The sequence below is a fragment of the Salmo trutta genome, chromosome 40 (genome assembly GCF_901001165.1).
Source record: "Salmo trutta chromosome 40, fSalTru1.1, whole genome shotgun sequence".
In the NCBI taxonomy this organism is placed as follows: Eukaryota; Metazoa; Chordata; class Actinopteri; order Salmoniformes; family Salmonidae; genus Salmo; species Salmo trutta.
The window spans coordinates 2,627,173-2,644,126 of record NC_042996.1 but is presented as its reverse complement, the minus strand read 5'-3'; the positions used below and the strand labels follow the sequence as shown (position 1 = coordinate 2,644,126).

At 45.4% G+C, this 16,954-nt stretch overlaps 1 protein-coding gene across 1 annotated transcript; it reads right to left on the bottom strand.

Annotated features, from left to right (window-relative positions):
• Positions 1 to 220: 220 nt before the first annotated feature.
• LOC115180605 (low affinity vacuolar monovalent cation/H(+) antiporter) lies at positions 221 to 16,690 on the bottom strand. The gene is made up of 20 exons (XM_029742827.1): positions 16,319 to 16,690; positions 14,634 to 14,780; positions 14,207 to 14,322; positions 13,954 to 14,059; positions 13,474 to 13,590; positions 13,280 to 13,341; positions 11,938 to 12,090; positions 11,394 to 11,579; positions 11,156 to 11,255; positions 10,491 to 10,632; positions 9,986 to 10,169; positions 8,648 to 8,747; positions 4,328 to 4,446; positions 3,940 to 3,977; positions 3,036 to 3,187; positions 2,749 to 2,888; positions 2,261 to 2,355; positions 1,424 to 1,502; positions 1,142 to 1,250; positions 221 to 1,060 (listed from the first exon to the last, which is right to left on the bottom strand). Exons 1-20 carry the CDS (start codon positions 16,380 to 16,382, stop codon positions 987 to 989), a joined length of 2,283 nt encoding a protein of 760 aa, XP_029598687.1. The 5' UTR covers positions 16,383 to 16,690; the 3' UTR covers positions 221 to 986.
• Between the last annotated feature and the right edge of the window lie 264 nt (positions 16,691 to 16,954).

Here is a 16,954-nt window from a genome sequence, read left to right as displayed (position 1 = left end):
GTGTATCACCTTCGTTTGCTTAGCCTGGTCACAGATCTGTTTGTGCGGTCTTGCCAACGCCGATGGTCATTGTCACGAGTTGAAGCAAGACAGCACAAACTGATCTGGGAATGGTTTGCCTGCTTCAACAGTAATGGTAACTGGCATGGAATGACCCCTTTTAGAGCTGTCATCCCTGCATGAACCCTTGTATTGCACACTTTACCAAGTACTATCTAGGTTTGCCTAATAGTCAAGATTTATTTAACCACCATAACATCCTGTGTGCAACAAGCACATTGAAATTGGCATGCCCTTGCTTATGACTAGATACCATTCCTTTACAAAGAGCTGTGTGGAAGTTTGTTTACCTGCCTGCTCAGGTGCAAGACCTTGTGTTGAAATAGACCTGGCTGCACCTTATCCAATGCAATACTTTGCAACAAAGAAAATCACAAGAATAGAAAACAGAACAGGAATGTCAAGAAAGTGGCAGTAAATTTGTACTTTTTCCCCATACAAATCCTAGCATTACACCATGTGTAGATTTCTTAAGCTTCAGCTTACTACCCAAACCCAAATGAATGTGAAGCACTATTGTGACCACTTTATAAATTCAATATTAAAAACATACCCTGCTTTAACATATGCATTTTAATCTACCAAAATCCTACTGAAAACACATGTCTTCTACATATAGTTTACATAAACCCCAGGATGTGCACTGCTTAAATAGAAGGAATGTTACTTTTGAAATCATAATGCAAATAAAGGTAAAGGGCCATTGATGCCCAGAACTGGGACATGTTCATTAGGCACAAATGGAAGAAAACAGATTGCAACAGGGAGGGACTACCTGGACTTCCCGCTGCAAGCCCTTATGAATACGACTGAAAGACAGACTATAACTCGACATGGCATCGAAATAGTTAAAACAAACAAGGCAGCTCCTGTAAATAGTGACTGAAAGGACTCTAGGAGTTGAAGTTTGTTCTTTGCGGAGCAGCTCAACAGGCGCGGGGTGATGGGGCGAAAAAGTACAACGCCAGTAGAATGAGGTAAACCACCACCAAAGCAGTCCCTGAAAAGGAAACAGAGGTTTGGAATTCAGTCTAATCCGTGATATCCGGCATAGCAATGCGAACCAAGCACAACAACTTACCCTGAAAGTAGTCAGACTTGCCATCCATGAAAATGTAGTTGACCACAATCACACTAAAGATGCTGGCCCAAAGATGCAAGTCACTGAACAGGAGCACAAATCCCACATCCTGGAAAAGAGATGGAGTCCTGTTTGATGGGATCTTCTCACTGACCACTACAGTCTACAATCAAAACCTGAGGCTTTATGTACAGAAACAAGTGAGATACTGACAATTATATTGATAAAGTGCACATCTGATGCAATTAATCACAATGCAGATAAAGATTTAAAACGACTTACATAAAAAGTGTTGAACAAGATGAGTAAGGGAATCTGAATCATGCAGACTTGCACGGCTATGCAGTTTCCCACCTCCAAGCTGCAGACAAATCAAAGACAGGTTAACAGTTCTCGGAAACCCCGGGCCTAGGGGGGCAACAGCACTTGCTCTGGGAATCATGTCAGATTTTCATGGCCAATACGATAAGGGTGATCTTCAGACAGACAGACAACTCTCTCAACAAACGATGAGTTTGGGTAGGTGGGGCTTAAAAACAATCCCCTCGGAAACATGACAGAGGCGGACACACAACGCGGACGTGGACAGCTAGGCTAATTTTAGCCACAGCCAGTCAGTGGTTGTTGTAAGCTTGTAATACTATTAGTCACTGGAGAAATACACATTGGGGAGTGTAAAATATATTTCGCAAGCTCCAAGCTAGCTACCAGAAATGTTTACGGCAGGGTTCTGGATGGATTTCCCAGTGCTCAACTCCACCCTTTCCTCTCTGCCAAACTGACGTTGGTTTATGTTTTATTTATTTAACTAGGCAAGTCAGTTAAGAACAAATTCTTATTTATAATGACGGACTCGGAACAGTGGGTTAACTGCCTTGTTCAGGAGCAGAACAACGGATGTTTACCTTGTCAGCTTGGGGATTCGATCTAGCAACCTTTCGATTACTGGCCCAATGCCCTTACCACTAGGGTACCTGCTGCCCCTATGTACAGTGTATGCTTGAACATTGGTACATTGTGGAAGGCAACTGGTCTGTCTAGAGATACTAGGTTATGCATGACGAGACAAGATCCATCAGGAGAGTGAAAACGCAGTATCAGGGCTTGATAGTGGCTTACCTGAGACTGATGTTATTCTGCAGGGCAAACTGGATTCCGTTGAAGATCTCGGGAATTTCTGGCACCATCGCCAACACGGTCACACCGATGAAATACTGCAGAAATGAATGACAGACAGTGACACATTGCACTAGCCTTTACCTAGTCAGGACATAACACATTTTAAAAATTGTTTGGCTATCCTTATGCTTATCCTGAACAGCAGGTCGCATCATGTGTGTAAAATTCTGTTTTATAAAATGACAGGGGCTTTCAATAATGAGCTTTCCAGAGACATTTTCTACCCAATTACACGAATCATATCATATTCCCCTGGGTATGGTCTCGGTTGGTCAATGGGCATGAAAGGGAAGGAAGAGGTTCAGAATGGAGTGAAACGGGGACGTACTATCTGAACCTATCCAATAAGAAACGCAAGTGTTTATATTCTGTTGCACAACATTTTTCTACACTGTGGCCTAATGAACATGGCTCAGGTGTGGGCGTACCTGGGAGATGGCGGAGTGGTCGAGGATGGGTTTGATGTGCTCCGTGGTGAGGTCGGCACAGGCAGCCATTAACAGCGTGGCCATGATCAGCACAGACAGAGCCCTCAACCTGGACCAGTGGACGACTGTGCCGTGACCACCTACACACACAAACAAACAATAGAAACCAATACAATGAAGTATCACACATTCCAGTTCCTGTCTACTATATAACCACAACACCACAAAAGTTTAGAACTTATGGGAAAAGCTTGAAATAATAAAGTGTTTGTGGTTGGTGGGCTCACCGCTGGCGCCCTCCGGTGGGCACTGACCCTGCTGGTGGTCGTGCCCGTCACTGACTTGGATGTCGTAGATGTGGGAGTGGGTCTTCAGGGTGAAGATGAGGCCGATCAGGTAGGCGGAGGGCAGCAACACGGAGATGGTGTATACCAGAGGCCTGGAAAACAAGCCATACAGCAAGTAACTACATCGTAGCAGGCCTACTGACTGGAAAACAAGCCATACAGCAAGTAACTACAGCGTAGCAGGCCTACTGACTGGAAAACAAGCCATACAGCAAGTAACTACAGCGTAGCAGGCCTACTGACTGGAAAACAAGCCATACAGCAAGTAACTACAGCGTAGCAGGCCTACTGACTGGAAAACAAGCCATACAGCAAGTAACTACAGCGTAGCAGGCCTACTGACTGGAAAACAAGCCATACAGCAAGTAACTACAGCGTAGCAGGCCTACTGACTGGAAAACAAGCCATACAGCAAGTAACTACAGAGTAGCAGGCCTACTGACTGGAAAACAAGCCATACAGCAAGTAACTACAGCGTAGCAGGCCTACTGACTGGAAAACAAGCCATACAGCAAGTAACTACAGCGTAGCAGGCCTACTGACTGGAAAACAAGCCATACAGCAAGTAACTACAGCGTAGCAGGCCTACTGACTGGAAAACAAGCCATACAGCAAGTAACTACAGCGTAGCAGGCCTACTGACTGGAAAACAAGCCATACAGCAAGTAACTACAGCGTAGCAGGCCTACTGACTGGAAAACAAGCCATACAGCAAGTAACTACAGAGTAGCAGGCCTACTGACTGGAAAACAAGCCATACAGCAAGTAACTACAGAGTAGCAGGCCTACTGACTGGAAACACCAACAAACCATGGGACAGAATGGGTATTTTATTGGAACTTACTCAATGTGTCTGAGATATAAGGGTTCGTAACTTCCACTCTGTTGAAAAACATAATATGGCTTTAGTTTAATACATGCTTAAGCATTTGGGGCAACCCACAAACACCCCTCACGACATCCTCATAACACACTTCCGCAGTAGTCACTACACTACAGACATGGCTTCAAATCAGACTTGTTTTCAATCAAATACTTGAATGAAGCCTGTCTGGAATACCAGATGGATGGGTTAGGGTTAACCCTTTTGGCCACTGGTTCATTGCTTCCATTGCTCCAGGTAAGCTCAATCAAGTGCAGATCAAGTATTATTTGACCCTGAGACGCAGCACAGTCAATGTAATAGTTCATAATGATGATGCAGCAGGTGAACAGGAGATGTAGGCACTAACCATGTCATAGTGGCAGTCCATACAGGTAAAGGGCCCGCTGGTGTTGGCTGGAGAGCTGGAGCAGCCCGCACACACCAGGCTACCGTAGGCCTTGGAGAACAGGGTTGGGGCAAATACACCTGCGGGACAGAACAAAGTGTGTGAACTTGTTCGTAGATGTGCGTGTGTGTTCAGACTTCAAATCAAATTGTATTGGTCACATACACGTGTTTAGCAGATGTTATTGTGGGTGTAGCGAAATGCTTGTGCTTCTAGCTCCGATAGATACTACTGCACCTAACAGTTTCACAACATTTACCCAAAATACACGTAAATCTAAGTAAGGAATGGATTAAGAATGTATACATACATGTCAGAGCAGCATTGGACTAAGATACAGTGGCATAGTATAGAATACAGTATATTCATATGAGATGGGTGATGCAATATTTACACACAATTAAAGTGATTAAGATACCGTAGAATAGTATAGAGTACAGTTTATACATATGAGATGAGTAATGCAAGACACAGACATTATTAAAGTGGCTAGTGTTTAATTTCCTTAAAGTGGCCAGTGATTCCTAATCTATAGTCAGCAGCCTCTGATGTGCTGGAGATGGCTGTTAAACAGCCAGTTGTGTAGTATAGAATACAATACAGTATATACATGAGATGGGTGATGCAATATGTAAACAATTTAAAAGTGACTAAGATACCGTAGAATTGTGTGGAGCGCAGTTTATACAGTTGTGGCCAAAAGTTGAGAATAACACAAATATTAATTTCCACAAAGTTCGCTGCTTCAGTGTGTTCAGATATTTTTGTCAGATGTTACTATGGAATACTGAAGTATAATTACAAGAGTCAATATTTGCAGTGTTGACACAGGACTGATGGTAGCGCTCACCTGGTCTTCTCCAGACAAGCTTTTTTCCAGATGCCCCAAACAATCGGAAAGGGGATTCATCGGAGAAAATGACTATCCCAGTCCTCAGCAGTCCAATCCCTGTACCTTTTGCAGAATATCAGTCTGTCCCTGATGTTTTTCCTGGAGAGAAGTGACTTCTTTGCTGCCCTTCTTGACACCAGGCCATCCTCCAAAAGGCTTCGCCTGTGCGTGCAGATGCACTCACACCTGCCTGCTGCCATTCCTGAGCAACCTCTGTACTGGTGGTGCCCCGATCCCGCAGCTGAATCAACTTTAGGAAACGGTCCTGGCGCTTGCTGTACTTTCTTGGGCGCCCTGAAGCCTTCTTCACAACAATTGAACCGCTCTCCTTGAAGTTCTTGATGATCCGATTAATGGTTGATTTAGGTGCAAATCTTACTAGCAGCAATATCCTTGCCTGTGAAGCCCTTTTTGTGACAAGGAATGATGACGGCACGCGTGTCCTTGCAGGTAACCATGGTTGAAAAAGGAAGAACAATGATTCCAAGCACCACCCTCCTTTTGAAGCTTCCAGTCTGTTATTCCAACTCAATCAGCATGACAGAGTGATCTCCAGCCTTGTCCTCGTCAACACTCACACCTGTGTTAACGAGAGAAATCACTGACATGATGTCAGCTGGTCCTTTTGTGGCAGGGCTGAAATGCAGTGGAAATGTTTTGGGGGGATTCAGTTCATTTGCATGGCAAAGAGGGACTTTGCAATTAATTTGCTCACTCTTCATAACATTTTGGAGTATATGCAAATTGCCATCATACAAACTGAGGCAGCAGACTGAAAATTAATATTTGTGTCATTCTCAAAACTTTTGGCCACGACTGTACATATGAGATGAGTATAATGCTCGATATGGAAATATTATTAAAGTGGCTAGTGATCGATTTATAAAAGTGGCCAGTGATCTCTAATCTATGTCTACAGGCAGTCGCCTCTGATGTGCTAGTGATGGCTGTTTAGCAGCCTGATGGCCTTGAGATTGAAAAACAGTTTGTCTCCCAGTCCCAGCATTGATGCACCTGTACTGACCTCACCTTCTGGATGATAGCGAGGTGAACAGGCAGTGGCTCGGGTGGTTAATGTCCTTGATGATCTTTTTGGCATTCCTATGGCATTGGGTGCTGTACGTGTCCAGGAGGGCAGGAAGTTTGCCCCCGGGAATGCGTTGGGCAGACCGCAACACACTCTGGAGAGCTTTGCGGTTGTAGGCGGTGCAGTTGCCGTACAAGGCGGTGATACAGCCCGACAGGATGCTCTCGATTGTGCATTTGTAAAAGTTTGTGAGGGTTTTAGGTGTTCAGCCACATTTCTTTAGCCTCCCGAGGTTGAAGAGGCCCTGTTGCGCCTTCTTCACCACACCGTCATTGTGGGTGAACCATTTCAGAAACTTGAAGCTTTCCACCTTCTTCACTGCAGTCCCGTCGATGTGGATAGGGGGGTTGCTCCCTCTGCTGTTTCCTGAAGTCCACAATCTCCTTAGTTTTGTTGACATTGAGTGAGAGATTATTTTCCTGGCACCACAATCCCAGAGCCCTCACCTCCCTGTAGGCTGTCTCATCGTTGCTGGTAATCAAGCCTACTACTGTTTTGTCGTCTGCAAACTTGATGATCGAGTTGGAGGCGTGCATGGCCACGCAGTCATGGGTGAACAGGGAGTACAGGAGGGGGCTGAGCACGCACCCTTGTGGGGCGACCCGTCAGGAAGTCCAGGACCCAGTTGCACAGGGCGGGGCTCAGACCCAGGGCCTCGAGCTTGATGATGAGTTAAGGGTACTATGGGGGTGAATGCAGAGCTATAGTCAATGAACAGAATTCTTACATAGGTATGCCTCTTGTCCAGATTGGACAGGGCAGTGTGCAGTGTGGTGGCAATTGCGTCATCTGTGGACCTATTGGGGCAGTAAGCAAGTTGTAGTGGGTCTAGGGTGGCAGGTAAGGTAGAGGTGATATGATCCTTGACTAGCCTCTCAAAGCACTTCATGATGACAGATTTTTACATTTTACAGATAGTCTTTTAGTTCAATTACCTTTGCTTTCTTAAGTACAGGGACAACGGTGGCCATCTTGAAGCATGTGGGGACAACAGACTGGGATAGGAAGAGATTGAATATATCTGTAAACACACCAGCCAGCTGGTCTGCACATGCTCTGAGGACGCAGCTAGAGATACCATCTGGGCCGGAAGCCTTGCGAGGGTTAACACGCTTAAATGTCTTACACACGTCAGCCACAGAAAAGGAGAGCCCACAGTCCTTGATAGCGGGCCGTGTCGGTGGCACTGTATTATCCTCAAAGCGAGCAAAGGTATTCAGCCTGTCCGGAAGCAAGACAATGGTGACTGCGACGTGGCTAGTTTTCCTTTTATAATCCATGACGGTCTGTAGACCCTGCCACATACGTCTCGTGTCGGAGCCGTTGAACTGGGACTTAACTTTGTTCCTATATCGACGTTTAGCCTGCTTGATTGCTTTGTGGAGGGAATAACTCCACTGTTTGTATTCTGCCATATTCCCAGTCTTCTTGCCGTGGTTAAGTGCGGTGGTTCGCACTTTCAGTTTTCGCGAATGCTCCTCTCTATCCACGGTTTCTGGTTGGGGTAGGTTTTAATAGTCACAGTGGGTACAACATCTCCTATGCACTTCCTGATAAACTCATTCACCGTATCGGTATATGTGTCGATATTCTTTTCTGAAGCTACTCTGAACATATCCCAGTCCGCGTGATCAAAACAATCTTGAAGCGTGGATTTCGATTGGTCAGACCAGCATTGAATAGTCGTTACCACGGGTGCTCCCTGTTTGAGTTTCTGCCTATAGGAGGGGAGGAGCAAGATGGAATCGTGGTCTGATTTAGCGAATGGAGGGCCTTATATGCATTCTGGAAGGTAGTATAACAATGGTTGAGAGTTTTAGCATCGCGAGTATAACAATCAATGTGTTGATCGAATTTCGGGAGCCTTTTCCTCAAATTTGCTTTGTTAAAATCCCCAGCTACAATAAATTCAGCCTCAGGATATGTGGTTTCCAGTTTGCATAAAGTCCAGGGAAGTTCTTTGAGGGCCGTTGTGGTATCGGCTTGAGGGGGGATGTAGACCGCTGTGGCTATTATTGACGAAAACTCTTTTGGGAGATAGCATTTGATTGTGAGATATTCTAGGTTGGGTGAACAGAAGGACTTGAGTTCCTGTATGTTACACCATAAGTCAGTTACACCATAAGTCGTTAATCATAAAACATATACCTCCACCCGGAGAGTACATCTCGCCGCGATGTACTGAGAACCCAACTGGCTTTACAGAGTCAGACAGTATATCTCGAGAGACTTGCCTGTGTGCACACAGACGTGTTTCTTTGTGTGTGCTTACGCATCTGTGCATACGTGTTCACGCTCTTACCTCCTACTGATATGAAGAGCAGGGCTGAGCTGACCCCTGCAGAGCGGCTGTTGAACCTCTGCTCCCTGTGTTTAAAGCCCCCGATGATCATGCTGATACCCTGGGTAGACAGGAGACATGATGTAGTCCAGTCACTAAACCTCCAGTCACAAGTCCCATGTGCTCAAGGCCAAGTGAAATTCAGAGTCTCTTATGGCTGAAATCCCAGTCCCCGTGTTCGAGTTCTGGTCCAAGTGCTGGGTCCACATTAAGTCAAAATAAAGTTATTTAACCAGTCAGATATAGTGTAGCGGCAAGAGGGATTTACTCAAAATTGTTTGCTATCCGTTTTCCTTTCTGTGCCACCAAATGTTTGCATTTGGCTACTGGTAATGTTACCAGGGCCACATTCAGTTGAAAACATTGCAGATAAAAAAATACCATGAATAGAGCCAACGTTATCCCTTATGTCAGAGAGGCATGTTTGTCCTACATAGCATATTTCTACCTGAACGTTCCAAAACGTTGCATCCTGCTTAATGTGCCCCAGGTGGTTGGCTATAGCTAGCTAATGAGGTAACATGACTGAACAAGGTGTAGCCTAAACAAATGGTTAACAGTCCGGTCTGCAAGTAGCCTAGTTTTAGAACAGCCCGCAATATGATTTATAAATGTAAAATGTGTAGCGACGGTATTAGGGGTCATATCTTTTTAACGGTAAGGGCTAAAATCAAACCATTTTCTCTGAGGAAAATAAGGAGAAGTGGCTAGTATGTTGGCTACAGAACCGGACTATAAAATGCAGTGGGGAAAGTGCGAGAGGTTGAGCGAGTCTACAAATTCAAAAATAATTCTATACTGAAGGGAGAGAAAAACATAGCTAGACTGTTGTTCTACTATTCACTTAAAGCTGCTACTGTTTTTACATTTCATGAAGCATCTTGTGTTTTTTAACCAGACAAAGGGTATCTATGTAATTAGAAGGCTGGTGGTGACTGGTTAGCTACGGGGAAGAAAGAGAGTCGCCTGCGAGATGTGTATAAGCGAAGCCTGAGCTGCGCCTATCTGGCCACACACATCGCTTGCTCCCCCGCAGCTCACCAGTTGGATATAGGCTAGGCTGTGTGTGGCGCATCTGTTCCACTGCAGAATATAACATTTTCCTTAGTTCTAGTTTTCTGAGTCTATTTAGTAAGTTATATAGTCTCATCAATTGCCACTGAAAAGTAAGTGTTTGAGTAATATTTTAGTCACTATTATTGTTGAGGAAGTAAACACTGGTGGTTGTGTGTCAGTCTTCGAGGGTAATGTTTTTGTGTATATTAGTGAGATGCCTGTGTGTGTCTAGGTGCCACTCACTGGGATAAAGAGAATACAGCCCAGCAGGGTTCCAGTGAGAGCGGCCTTGACGATCTCCTCATAGCACTTGGTGCCGGCCTTGTGACCCCTCAGCAGGGCAGTGATGTAGAAGGTCATCTCTGTGATGGAGCCAAACGTGGCGTTCACCACTGCTCCCACCGCAAAGTTACTCTGGGCTGAGATACTGCAGAGAGACAGACAGCGTGTTACTCTGGGCTGAGATACTGCAGAGAGACAGACAGCGTGTTACTCTGGGCTGAGATACTGCAGCGAGATGTACCATTTTAACTACTAACGCCAAATTTTACCACCACCAAATTTAACAACTATCAACCAGCCTCAGGGGTGATTCTATTCAGAGGGCCTTGTCGGAGCACAAGCACGTCATTATGTGGATTTAACATCTGTTCAAAACAATGAAAACAATTTGACTCCAAGCTAGCCTCTTACTGTGGTTCTGGTATTTTGTCCATGTTGGCAGAGCAGACTGGGGGGGGTGTCTTACCTGGCGATGCCCATGCCAATGTAATAGGACAGTGGGATGATGGAGCTGACGGCAGCGGCGAACTTGGCCTCCGAGCTGACAAACTGGTTCTCTGTGTCCACGTAGCCGACCACCAGGGTTGTGATGACCAGGGGCAGCAGGTCTGGGTGGGCACATTGCTTTAAGGATCACCAGTGGGTCAACTGGAATGGAAAGTCTACAGTGCTGTGTTGGATATCAACTACATTGCAGAATCACAGATCTATAAATAACCTTGCATCCTAACTAACTACTTATTGTGTGTACCAAATTAATGATTTTATACTTATTTTTGCTTAAACTGATTCCCTCAAACCTGCTGATTGTCTGATGCCAATTGGTGATGCACTGTAAAGAACCACTAAGCAGAAATGCTGACCCCTGCTGGACAGGGTAAAAGGTGCAACTTGCAGGACAATCCATTAGGTCCTTGGTGGTGTTCCAGGTCATCTTTTTTGTAGTCACGCTGCCCAACTCATAATATCTCTAAAGCAAATGACTGTGGTTCCTAGGACACGAAACACTTCTCCAGGTCTGATCATCTAAGCCGTGTGACTGCATAAAGACGACCTGGAACGCCACCACCAGTTCACTGACATGAGTCAGGTGATAGATAATCACAACCATAATGGTCTGTTAAAGGATACTGACAGCGAACACATTGATTCCGTCCAAGGTGTATTTGTAGTAGTACCAGTTGAAGGCGTGGTAGCAACAGAGAAGCACTTGGCTCTCACACCCTTGCGGCTGCAAAACAGACAGAAAAAAACAGCAAAGCAATTGTTAAATTATACATTTCCAAATCTAGGAAAAGGATTCCTTTAAAAAACACGGTGGCATTGTCAACACGACATGGAAGGGGAAGATCTTGATGAGCGCGTCCACCTTTTTCAGCCGGTGGATGTGGACGTCCTCGGGGGGCATGAGGAGGATGATGGCCAGGGTGCGGGCGTTCATCTTGGCCAAGGGGATGGTGAAGACCAGGATCCAGGAGAGGAAGCAGGCCAGGCCGTGGATCAGCCCCAGGAGAGGGTAGCCTAGCAACAACCACACATAGGTACTGACACGACACTGCACCCAGCAGGGCAAAGCACAGGAGACCAGGCAGGCAAGCAAGCAGGCACAGACACACATGCAAACACAAACAAAAGCACGTGCACACACATAGCGGGGACAGATGTGAAAAAGCACTGATTATGAAATGGTCTTGGCAAAAGCTTGAAAACAGAGCAGCCAATCAGGCACTCAGATTGAGTTTAGAGATTGATAACTTGTTAGTCTGAACAAACTAAACCAAACACATTCCATCGCAATCCACATAAGGAAAACAACATACGCTTATAAGGATATAACTTTTGACATAAATATTATTTGAGAAGATATTAGCCCACACAGGGGTTGAGGCGATAGGCGAGGGGACAAGACTCACCCAGTAACGCGTCCGTTGTGGGGGGACCTCGATGGGGACAGAAAGGGGCATGAGCAGGGGTGTAGACTCCTTCACCTCCTTTGAGTCAGATTCCTCTGGGATGGCCTCGCAGTGAGGGAACTTCACACAGCATCGCCTGACCAGGCTTCTGGGCTAAACATCCAGGTGAAAGAAGGAGAGAGTGGAATGGAGCGAAGGAGAGAGCGCGGAATGGAGAGAGAGCGGAATGGAGAGAGAGCGGAATGGAGAGAGAGCGGAATGGAGAGAGAGCGGGATGAGAGCGGGATGGGCGAGGGAGCGAAGGAGAGAGAGCGGGATGGGCGAGGGAGCGAAGGAGAGAGAGCGGGATGGGCGAGGGAGCGAAGGAGAGAGAGCGGGATGGGCGAGGGAGCGGAATGGAGAGAGAGCGGAATGGAGAGAGAGCGGAATGGAGAGAGAGCGGAATGGAGAGAGAGCGGAATGGAGAGAGAGCGGAATGGAGAGAGAGCGGAATGGAGAGAGAGCGGAATGGAGAGAGAGCGGAATGGAGAGAGAGCGGAATGGAGAGAGAGCGGAATGGAGAGAGAGCGGGATGAGAGCGGGATGGGCGAGGGAGCGAAGGAGAGAGAGCGGGATGGGCGAGGGAGCGAAGGAGAGAGAGCGGGATGGGCGAGGGAGCGAAGGAGAGAGAGCGGGATGGGCGAGGGAGCGAAGGAGAGAGAGCGGGATGGGCGAGGGAGCGAAGGAGAGAGAGCGGGATGGGCGAGGGAGCGAAGGAGAGAGAGCGGGATGGGCGAGGGAGCGAAGGAGAGAGAGCGGGATGGGCGAGGGAGCGAAGGAGAGAGCGGGATGGGCGAGGGAGCGAAGGAGAGAGCGGGATGGGCGAGGGAGCGAAGGAGAGAGCGGGATGGGCGAGGGAGCGAAGGAGAGAATGTGTGAGAGCAAGAGAGCGATGGAAGTAAAAACAACATCTGTATTGTCTGATTAGACCTAACGTCAATAAGAGCCTTAATAATACATTATTAAACCTTATTGATAAACTCCAACCAACACTAAGAAATAGTATCAGGACCATCAGTTTGACTACAACACCATTAAAATGGGGCCCAGAGAGTGACAGTATTGAGGTGACAATTGCACACACTTCTAACCAGACCATGAATATAGCTGGGTGTTCAAGTCTTTAGTTATTTATTGTCGAGTTGTTAGACCTAGTTGTTGTAACGGTATATGAGGAGCAAGGAGAATGATGAACACAGCGATCAAGCTGGTTCCTCCAGGCTAAACGTCACCCTGACCAGGCAATAATCAATGGAGAACGAGCCAAGACAATGGCATAATCAACCACTGTCATAACTGTTACCTTTAGTATGGACTTCCCAAATGGCCACAGAAAGTAGCATGATAACTTCCAACACAGCTTCCCTGAAATAAGATTTGAGACCCCAAAATATTAGAATTGAAATTCAGATTTATGTCATCCCGACGTAAAGTAATACAGATTTTATTTAAAAGAACGTTAAAATAATGTGTGTATTATATGAAAGGGGTTCCTACCATAAGGAACTCCAATGATGGTCAGAAACATTAGGACACAGACCAAGAGGTAGGCTAAAGAGATCCACCATCCAAATAAAATCAAGTATGCCATGTTTCCACAAGTGATCAATGAACCTGAAATCAAAGAGATAAAAAAAATGACAGTGTATTCTATTCATCAACATATAGTGTCTACTCTATAGCTATAGAACACTACAATCTTGAGTATTTTTCCCTCAAACATTTCGAAAATGATTCACATCAAGCCATGATCGTGTTCATTAGGGCACATGGTAGCTAAATGTTTTAAAAAACGTTGCCACGGAAAACAAAAACCAACATTTCTTATTGGACATGTTCAGATAACTGCCCCCGAAACAGGGAGGTACTATCTCCGTTTGGTGACTACTGAACACAACCCGCACCTTTTCTAATGATCGTCATATTAGAGGTTCCGCAGGGGGCAAGTGAATTAGGAGCAGGAGGACAGACACTAACCTTGGGGTCTGACAAAGTTTAGCTCCGAGTAGAGCTCCCTCACAATGTCCGACCTGTCCTCGATGGGCCTCTCAGTCACGTGACTCTTCCACTTTCTGAAGCCAAACTGAACATGTGCACACACACAACCAGACACACCATCACTTCCAAGTTGAAGGGATATTCTGTAAATCATTCAAATTATAACTGTTTCACATGGAAGACAAAAACTGCCAGGCTTTTTTTTCTCCGATGTGTCCAACACACCACCCACCCTGTAGTTGTTGGCCAGTTTGTTTGCCTCTACTTCATTCTCCGCTCGGATGGTGGTCCTCAAGCTCGAGCCATCCTGCCAAACCTCTTCCCCATAGTGACAAGGAGTAGTGCCTCCTGAGGGAACAGACACCAAGTTACCAAACAAATGGATGAAATGGTCCGGCCAAGACGAGGAAAAAACAAGACAAGAAAAATGGATGAGAGGTCTTCCATGAAGTATCACACACTAACATATGGACATTTAAAAATGATTTGATATAGCAGAATTTCATGAATCTTGTTTCTCACAAGGGTGTAGAGCTTAGCCAGCCCAAAAAACTAAATTACACCAATGCTATCGGTTGCACAGAGCATCATGGGTACTTTAGCAAACAGTCAGTGTTGGTTGTGACTGTATGTGCTGCCAGGACAGGCTGTAGCCTCACCTTTGTGTGCAGACAAGCATTTGGGGGTGTATTGGTGGGAGACATCTGGGGAGGGGGTCTCGGCCACATGGCTGCCAATGTCCACACACAGTCTGTCACACTGGGATGTACGGCGGTAGACCCTGGGGTCATGGTCCCATTGGGCATCTGGGGGACAAACAAACATTGATATGAAACATAACCTACCCTTCAACGTCTCCATTATTAGAAGTGTTTATTCATCAACATAACTTGTGTAGGGTAACAAATTACATCTGAGAAGATGCAGGTAAACTTGCATAAAACATTCAGAATAAAATAACATTTATTAGTAGGTATCCCCCAGAGAACTAAACTCAACATTGTTAGACAAACAGAATCCATATGGCACAACTAGGGCCAGGAGTTTCTCCTCATCAGGAACAACTCTGGATCCCAGTTGGTTAGGTCATGTGAGACCTGTGTGGACCAATGCACTAAACCCATCAAGTCAGTGTGTGACTAACAGAAAGCTCCTGACAGTCACATGCAGCGACACCCAATTCTTCAGTGCAGGGATCCTGGTGAGACTGATGACATTACCTATGGATTTCAAACGTTAGTGGATTTAACAAGCACTATGACGATGCACAGAAATGTTGCCTCTGTGGAGGTTTACCACTTTGACAGGGGAGCAAGATAACTTTACAACTTCATGTCTTATAAAAAGGACGAGCAGCGTTTTCTAAGTTCAATTCAGAGAGATTGAAATGGTCATACATGGAAAATCCAGAGAGCAACAAGTACTTGTAAATCCAACGCGCTCTCCTGACCTGACATTCCCTAAACTTACTCTCCACAGGATTTAAGATGAGCATCACTGTCCCAAGACTCCTAACTGAACAAAGGGAAGGGATTCTTTATCAACATGTGACATCGTCTTCATGCAACTTCAATTATGAGACGGGCCAGTCAATCAATAGACTCACAGTTCTCATAATCTGAGAGAAAGCAGATTGATAATATTTTCAATTAAATACAAATTTAGTGAAAGCATTCGTCCTCATGTTGACATGTCTTAAATTGAGCTTTCCTCCTCATGTTGTCTTAATCTTACCACTACTGTAGCATAAGTCAGGATCCCCCTGGGTGCACGTTTTAGTTGCACCCAGGGGGGGGGGGGCCCTGGACCGAGTTTGGGGAACCCTGACTTAGGTAATAGTCCAGTGTAGCCTACAATCTCTCTGGTAATAAGAGTCCATACACTATTTTCAGAATCTGGTTCCAATATCTGTGAACAGAAATACATATTGGGGGTCTGAGCAAATTATCAAGCAGTTTTCAGATGTACGTCACAGGAACTGAATAGTTTCTCACCTATTAGTAAACAGGTTTGTGAGGCCTGGTTATCCTAGCTACATTAAGTGTAAAACATTATTTAGGGGCTCCTCCGCACAAATTAAATATTGTGGAAATAGAAGGAAAGCAGCCTACCCACACAACACAGGTGAGTTTAATCAAAGTTAACTATTGAACACTAACTGACAAGGCACAAATATAGGCTTTTCAAAATGTCGAACCTTCTATGAAATTTACAAAACAAATGCCAACGTTTACCTTGAGAGCCGTGTCTATGTACGATACAACATTTGTTGCAAACGCACGATTATCGCGTGCTAAACAAACCGCGGAGATTGATAGAAGGAACGTTTACGATTTGTTCTTACCTGAACTTTCAGCCGTAGACCTCCGCCTCTCCGTATCAACAATAGGCGCTTTAATGTGGGACATTATTATTGATTATAATTCCCATAGAGCTAATACCACGCCGGTTTAATCAAGTCAATGCCCTTCCTCAGCGGTTCTCTGTGCGCTTCATAACCATTGATGACATGCATGCATGTCTCCAAACAACTCGTGAGAATTGTAGATCATCCTCATATCTTGTCCTTCTCCATCGACTGCATTCTGGGATGTGTAGTGACTGTGTCATGTCCTGTGCCCATTCTAAATATAAAACAACTTTGTTTGAAAATCCAATTCATAACTTAGGCTGTTTATGATGAAATATGTTCTATTGGATAATATGTGTTTTTCAGGGATTTCAGGGATGGCCAATATTGATGCGGGTGGGGGCAGTTGTTTTTAATATAATATCTGAGTGAGACAGACTAACACAATCAATGGGGCCCCTGTTGGTAATTTGACCATGAACCAAGTTGGGTCAGCTGGACGCTAAACTTCGAAATCTAAAAAATGTTAGCTGACATGGGCTAATTGACTGACTATCCGTGACTGTGCTAACAAGAGAAAAACTGTTGATGCCCAACCAAATTTCGAAATTGCACCTTTTGTATTCTACT

What these genes read in the sequence shown, in the direction of transcription:
- LOC115180605 (XM_029742827.1), bottom strand. Translation starts at nt 16,382, where the DNA reads ATGTCCCACATTAAAGCGCCTATTGTTGATACGGAGAGGCGGAGGTCT. An exon ending in CATCATTGGAGTTCCTTATG is followed by an intron (nt 13,342 to 13,473) that starts GTAGGAACCCCT and finishes ATCTTATTTCAG; the next exon opens with GGAAGCTGTGTTGGAAGTTA. An exon ending in ATTGGCATGGGCATCGCCAG is followed by an intron (nt 10,170 to 10,490) that starts GTAAGACACCCC and finishes GTCTCTCTGCAG; the next exon opens with TATCTCAGCCCAGAGTAACT.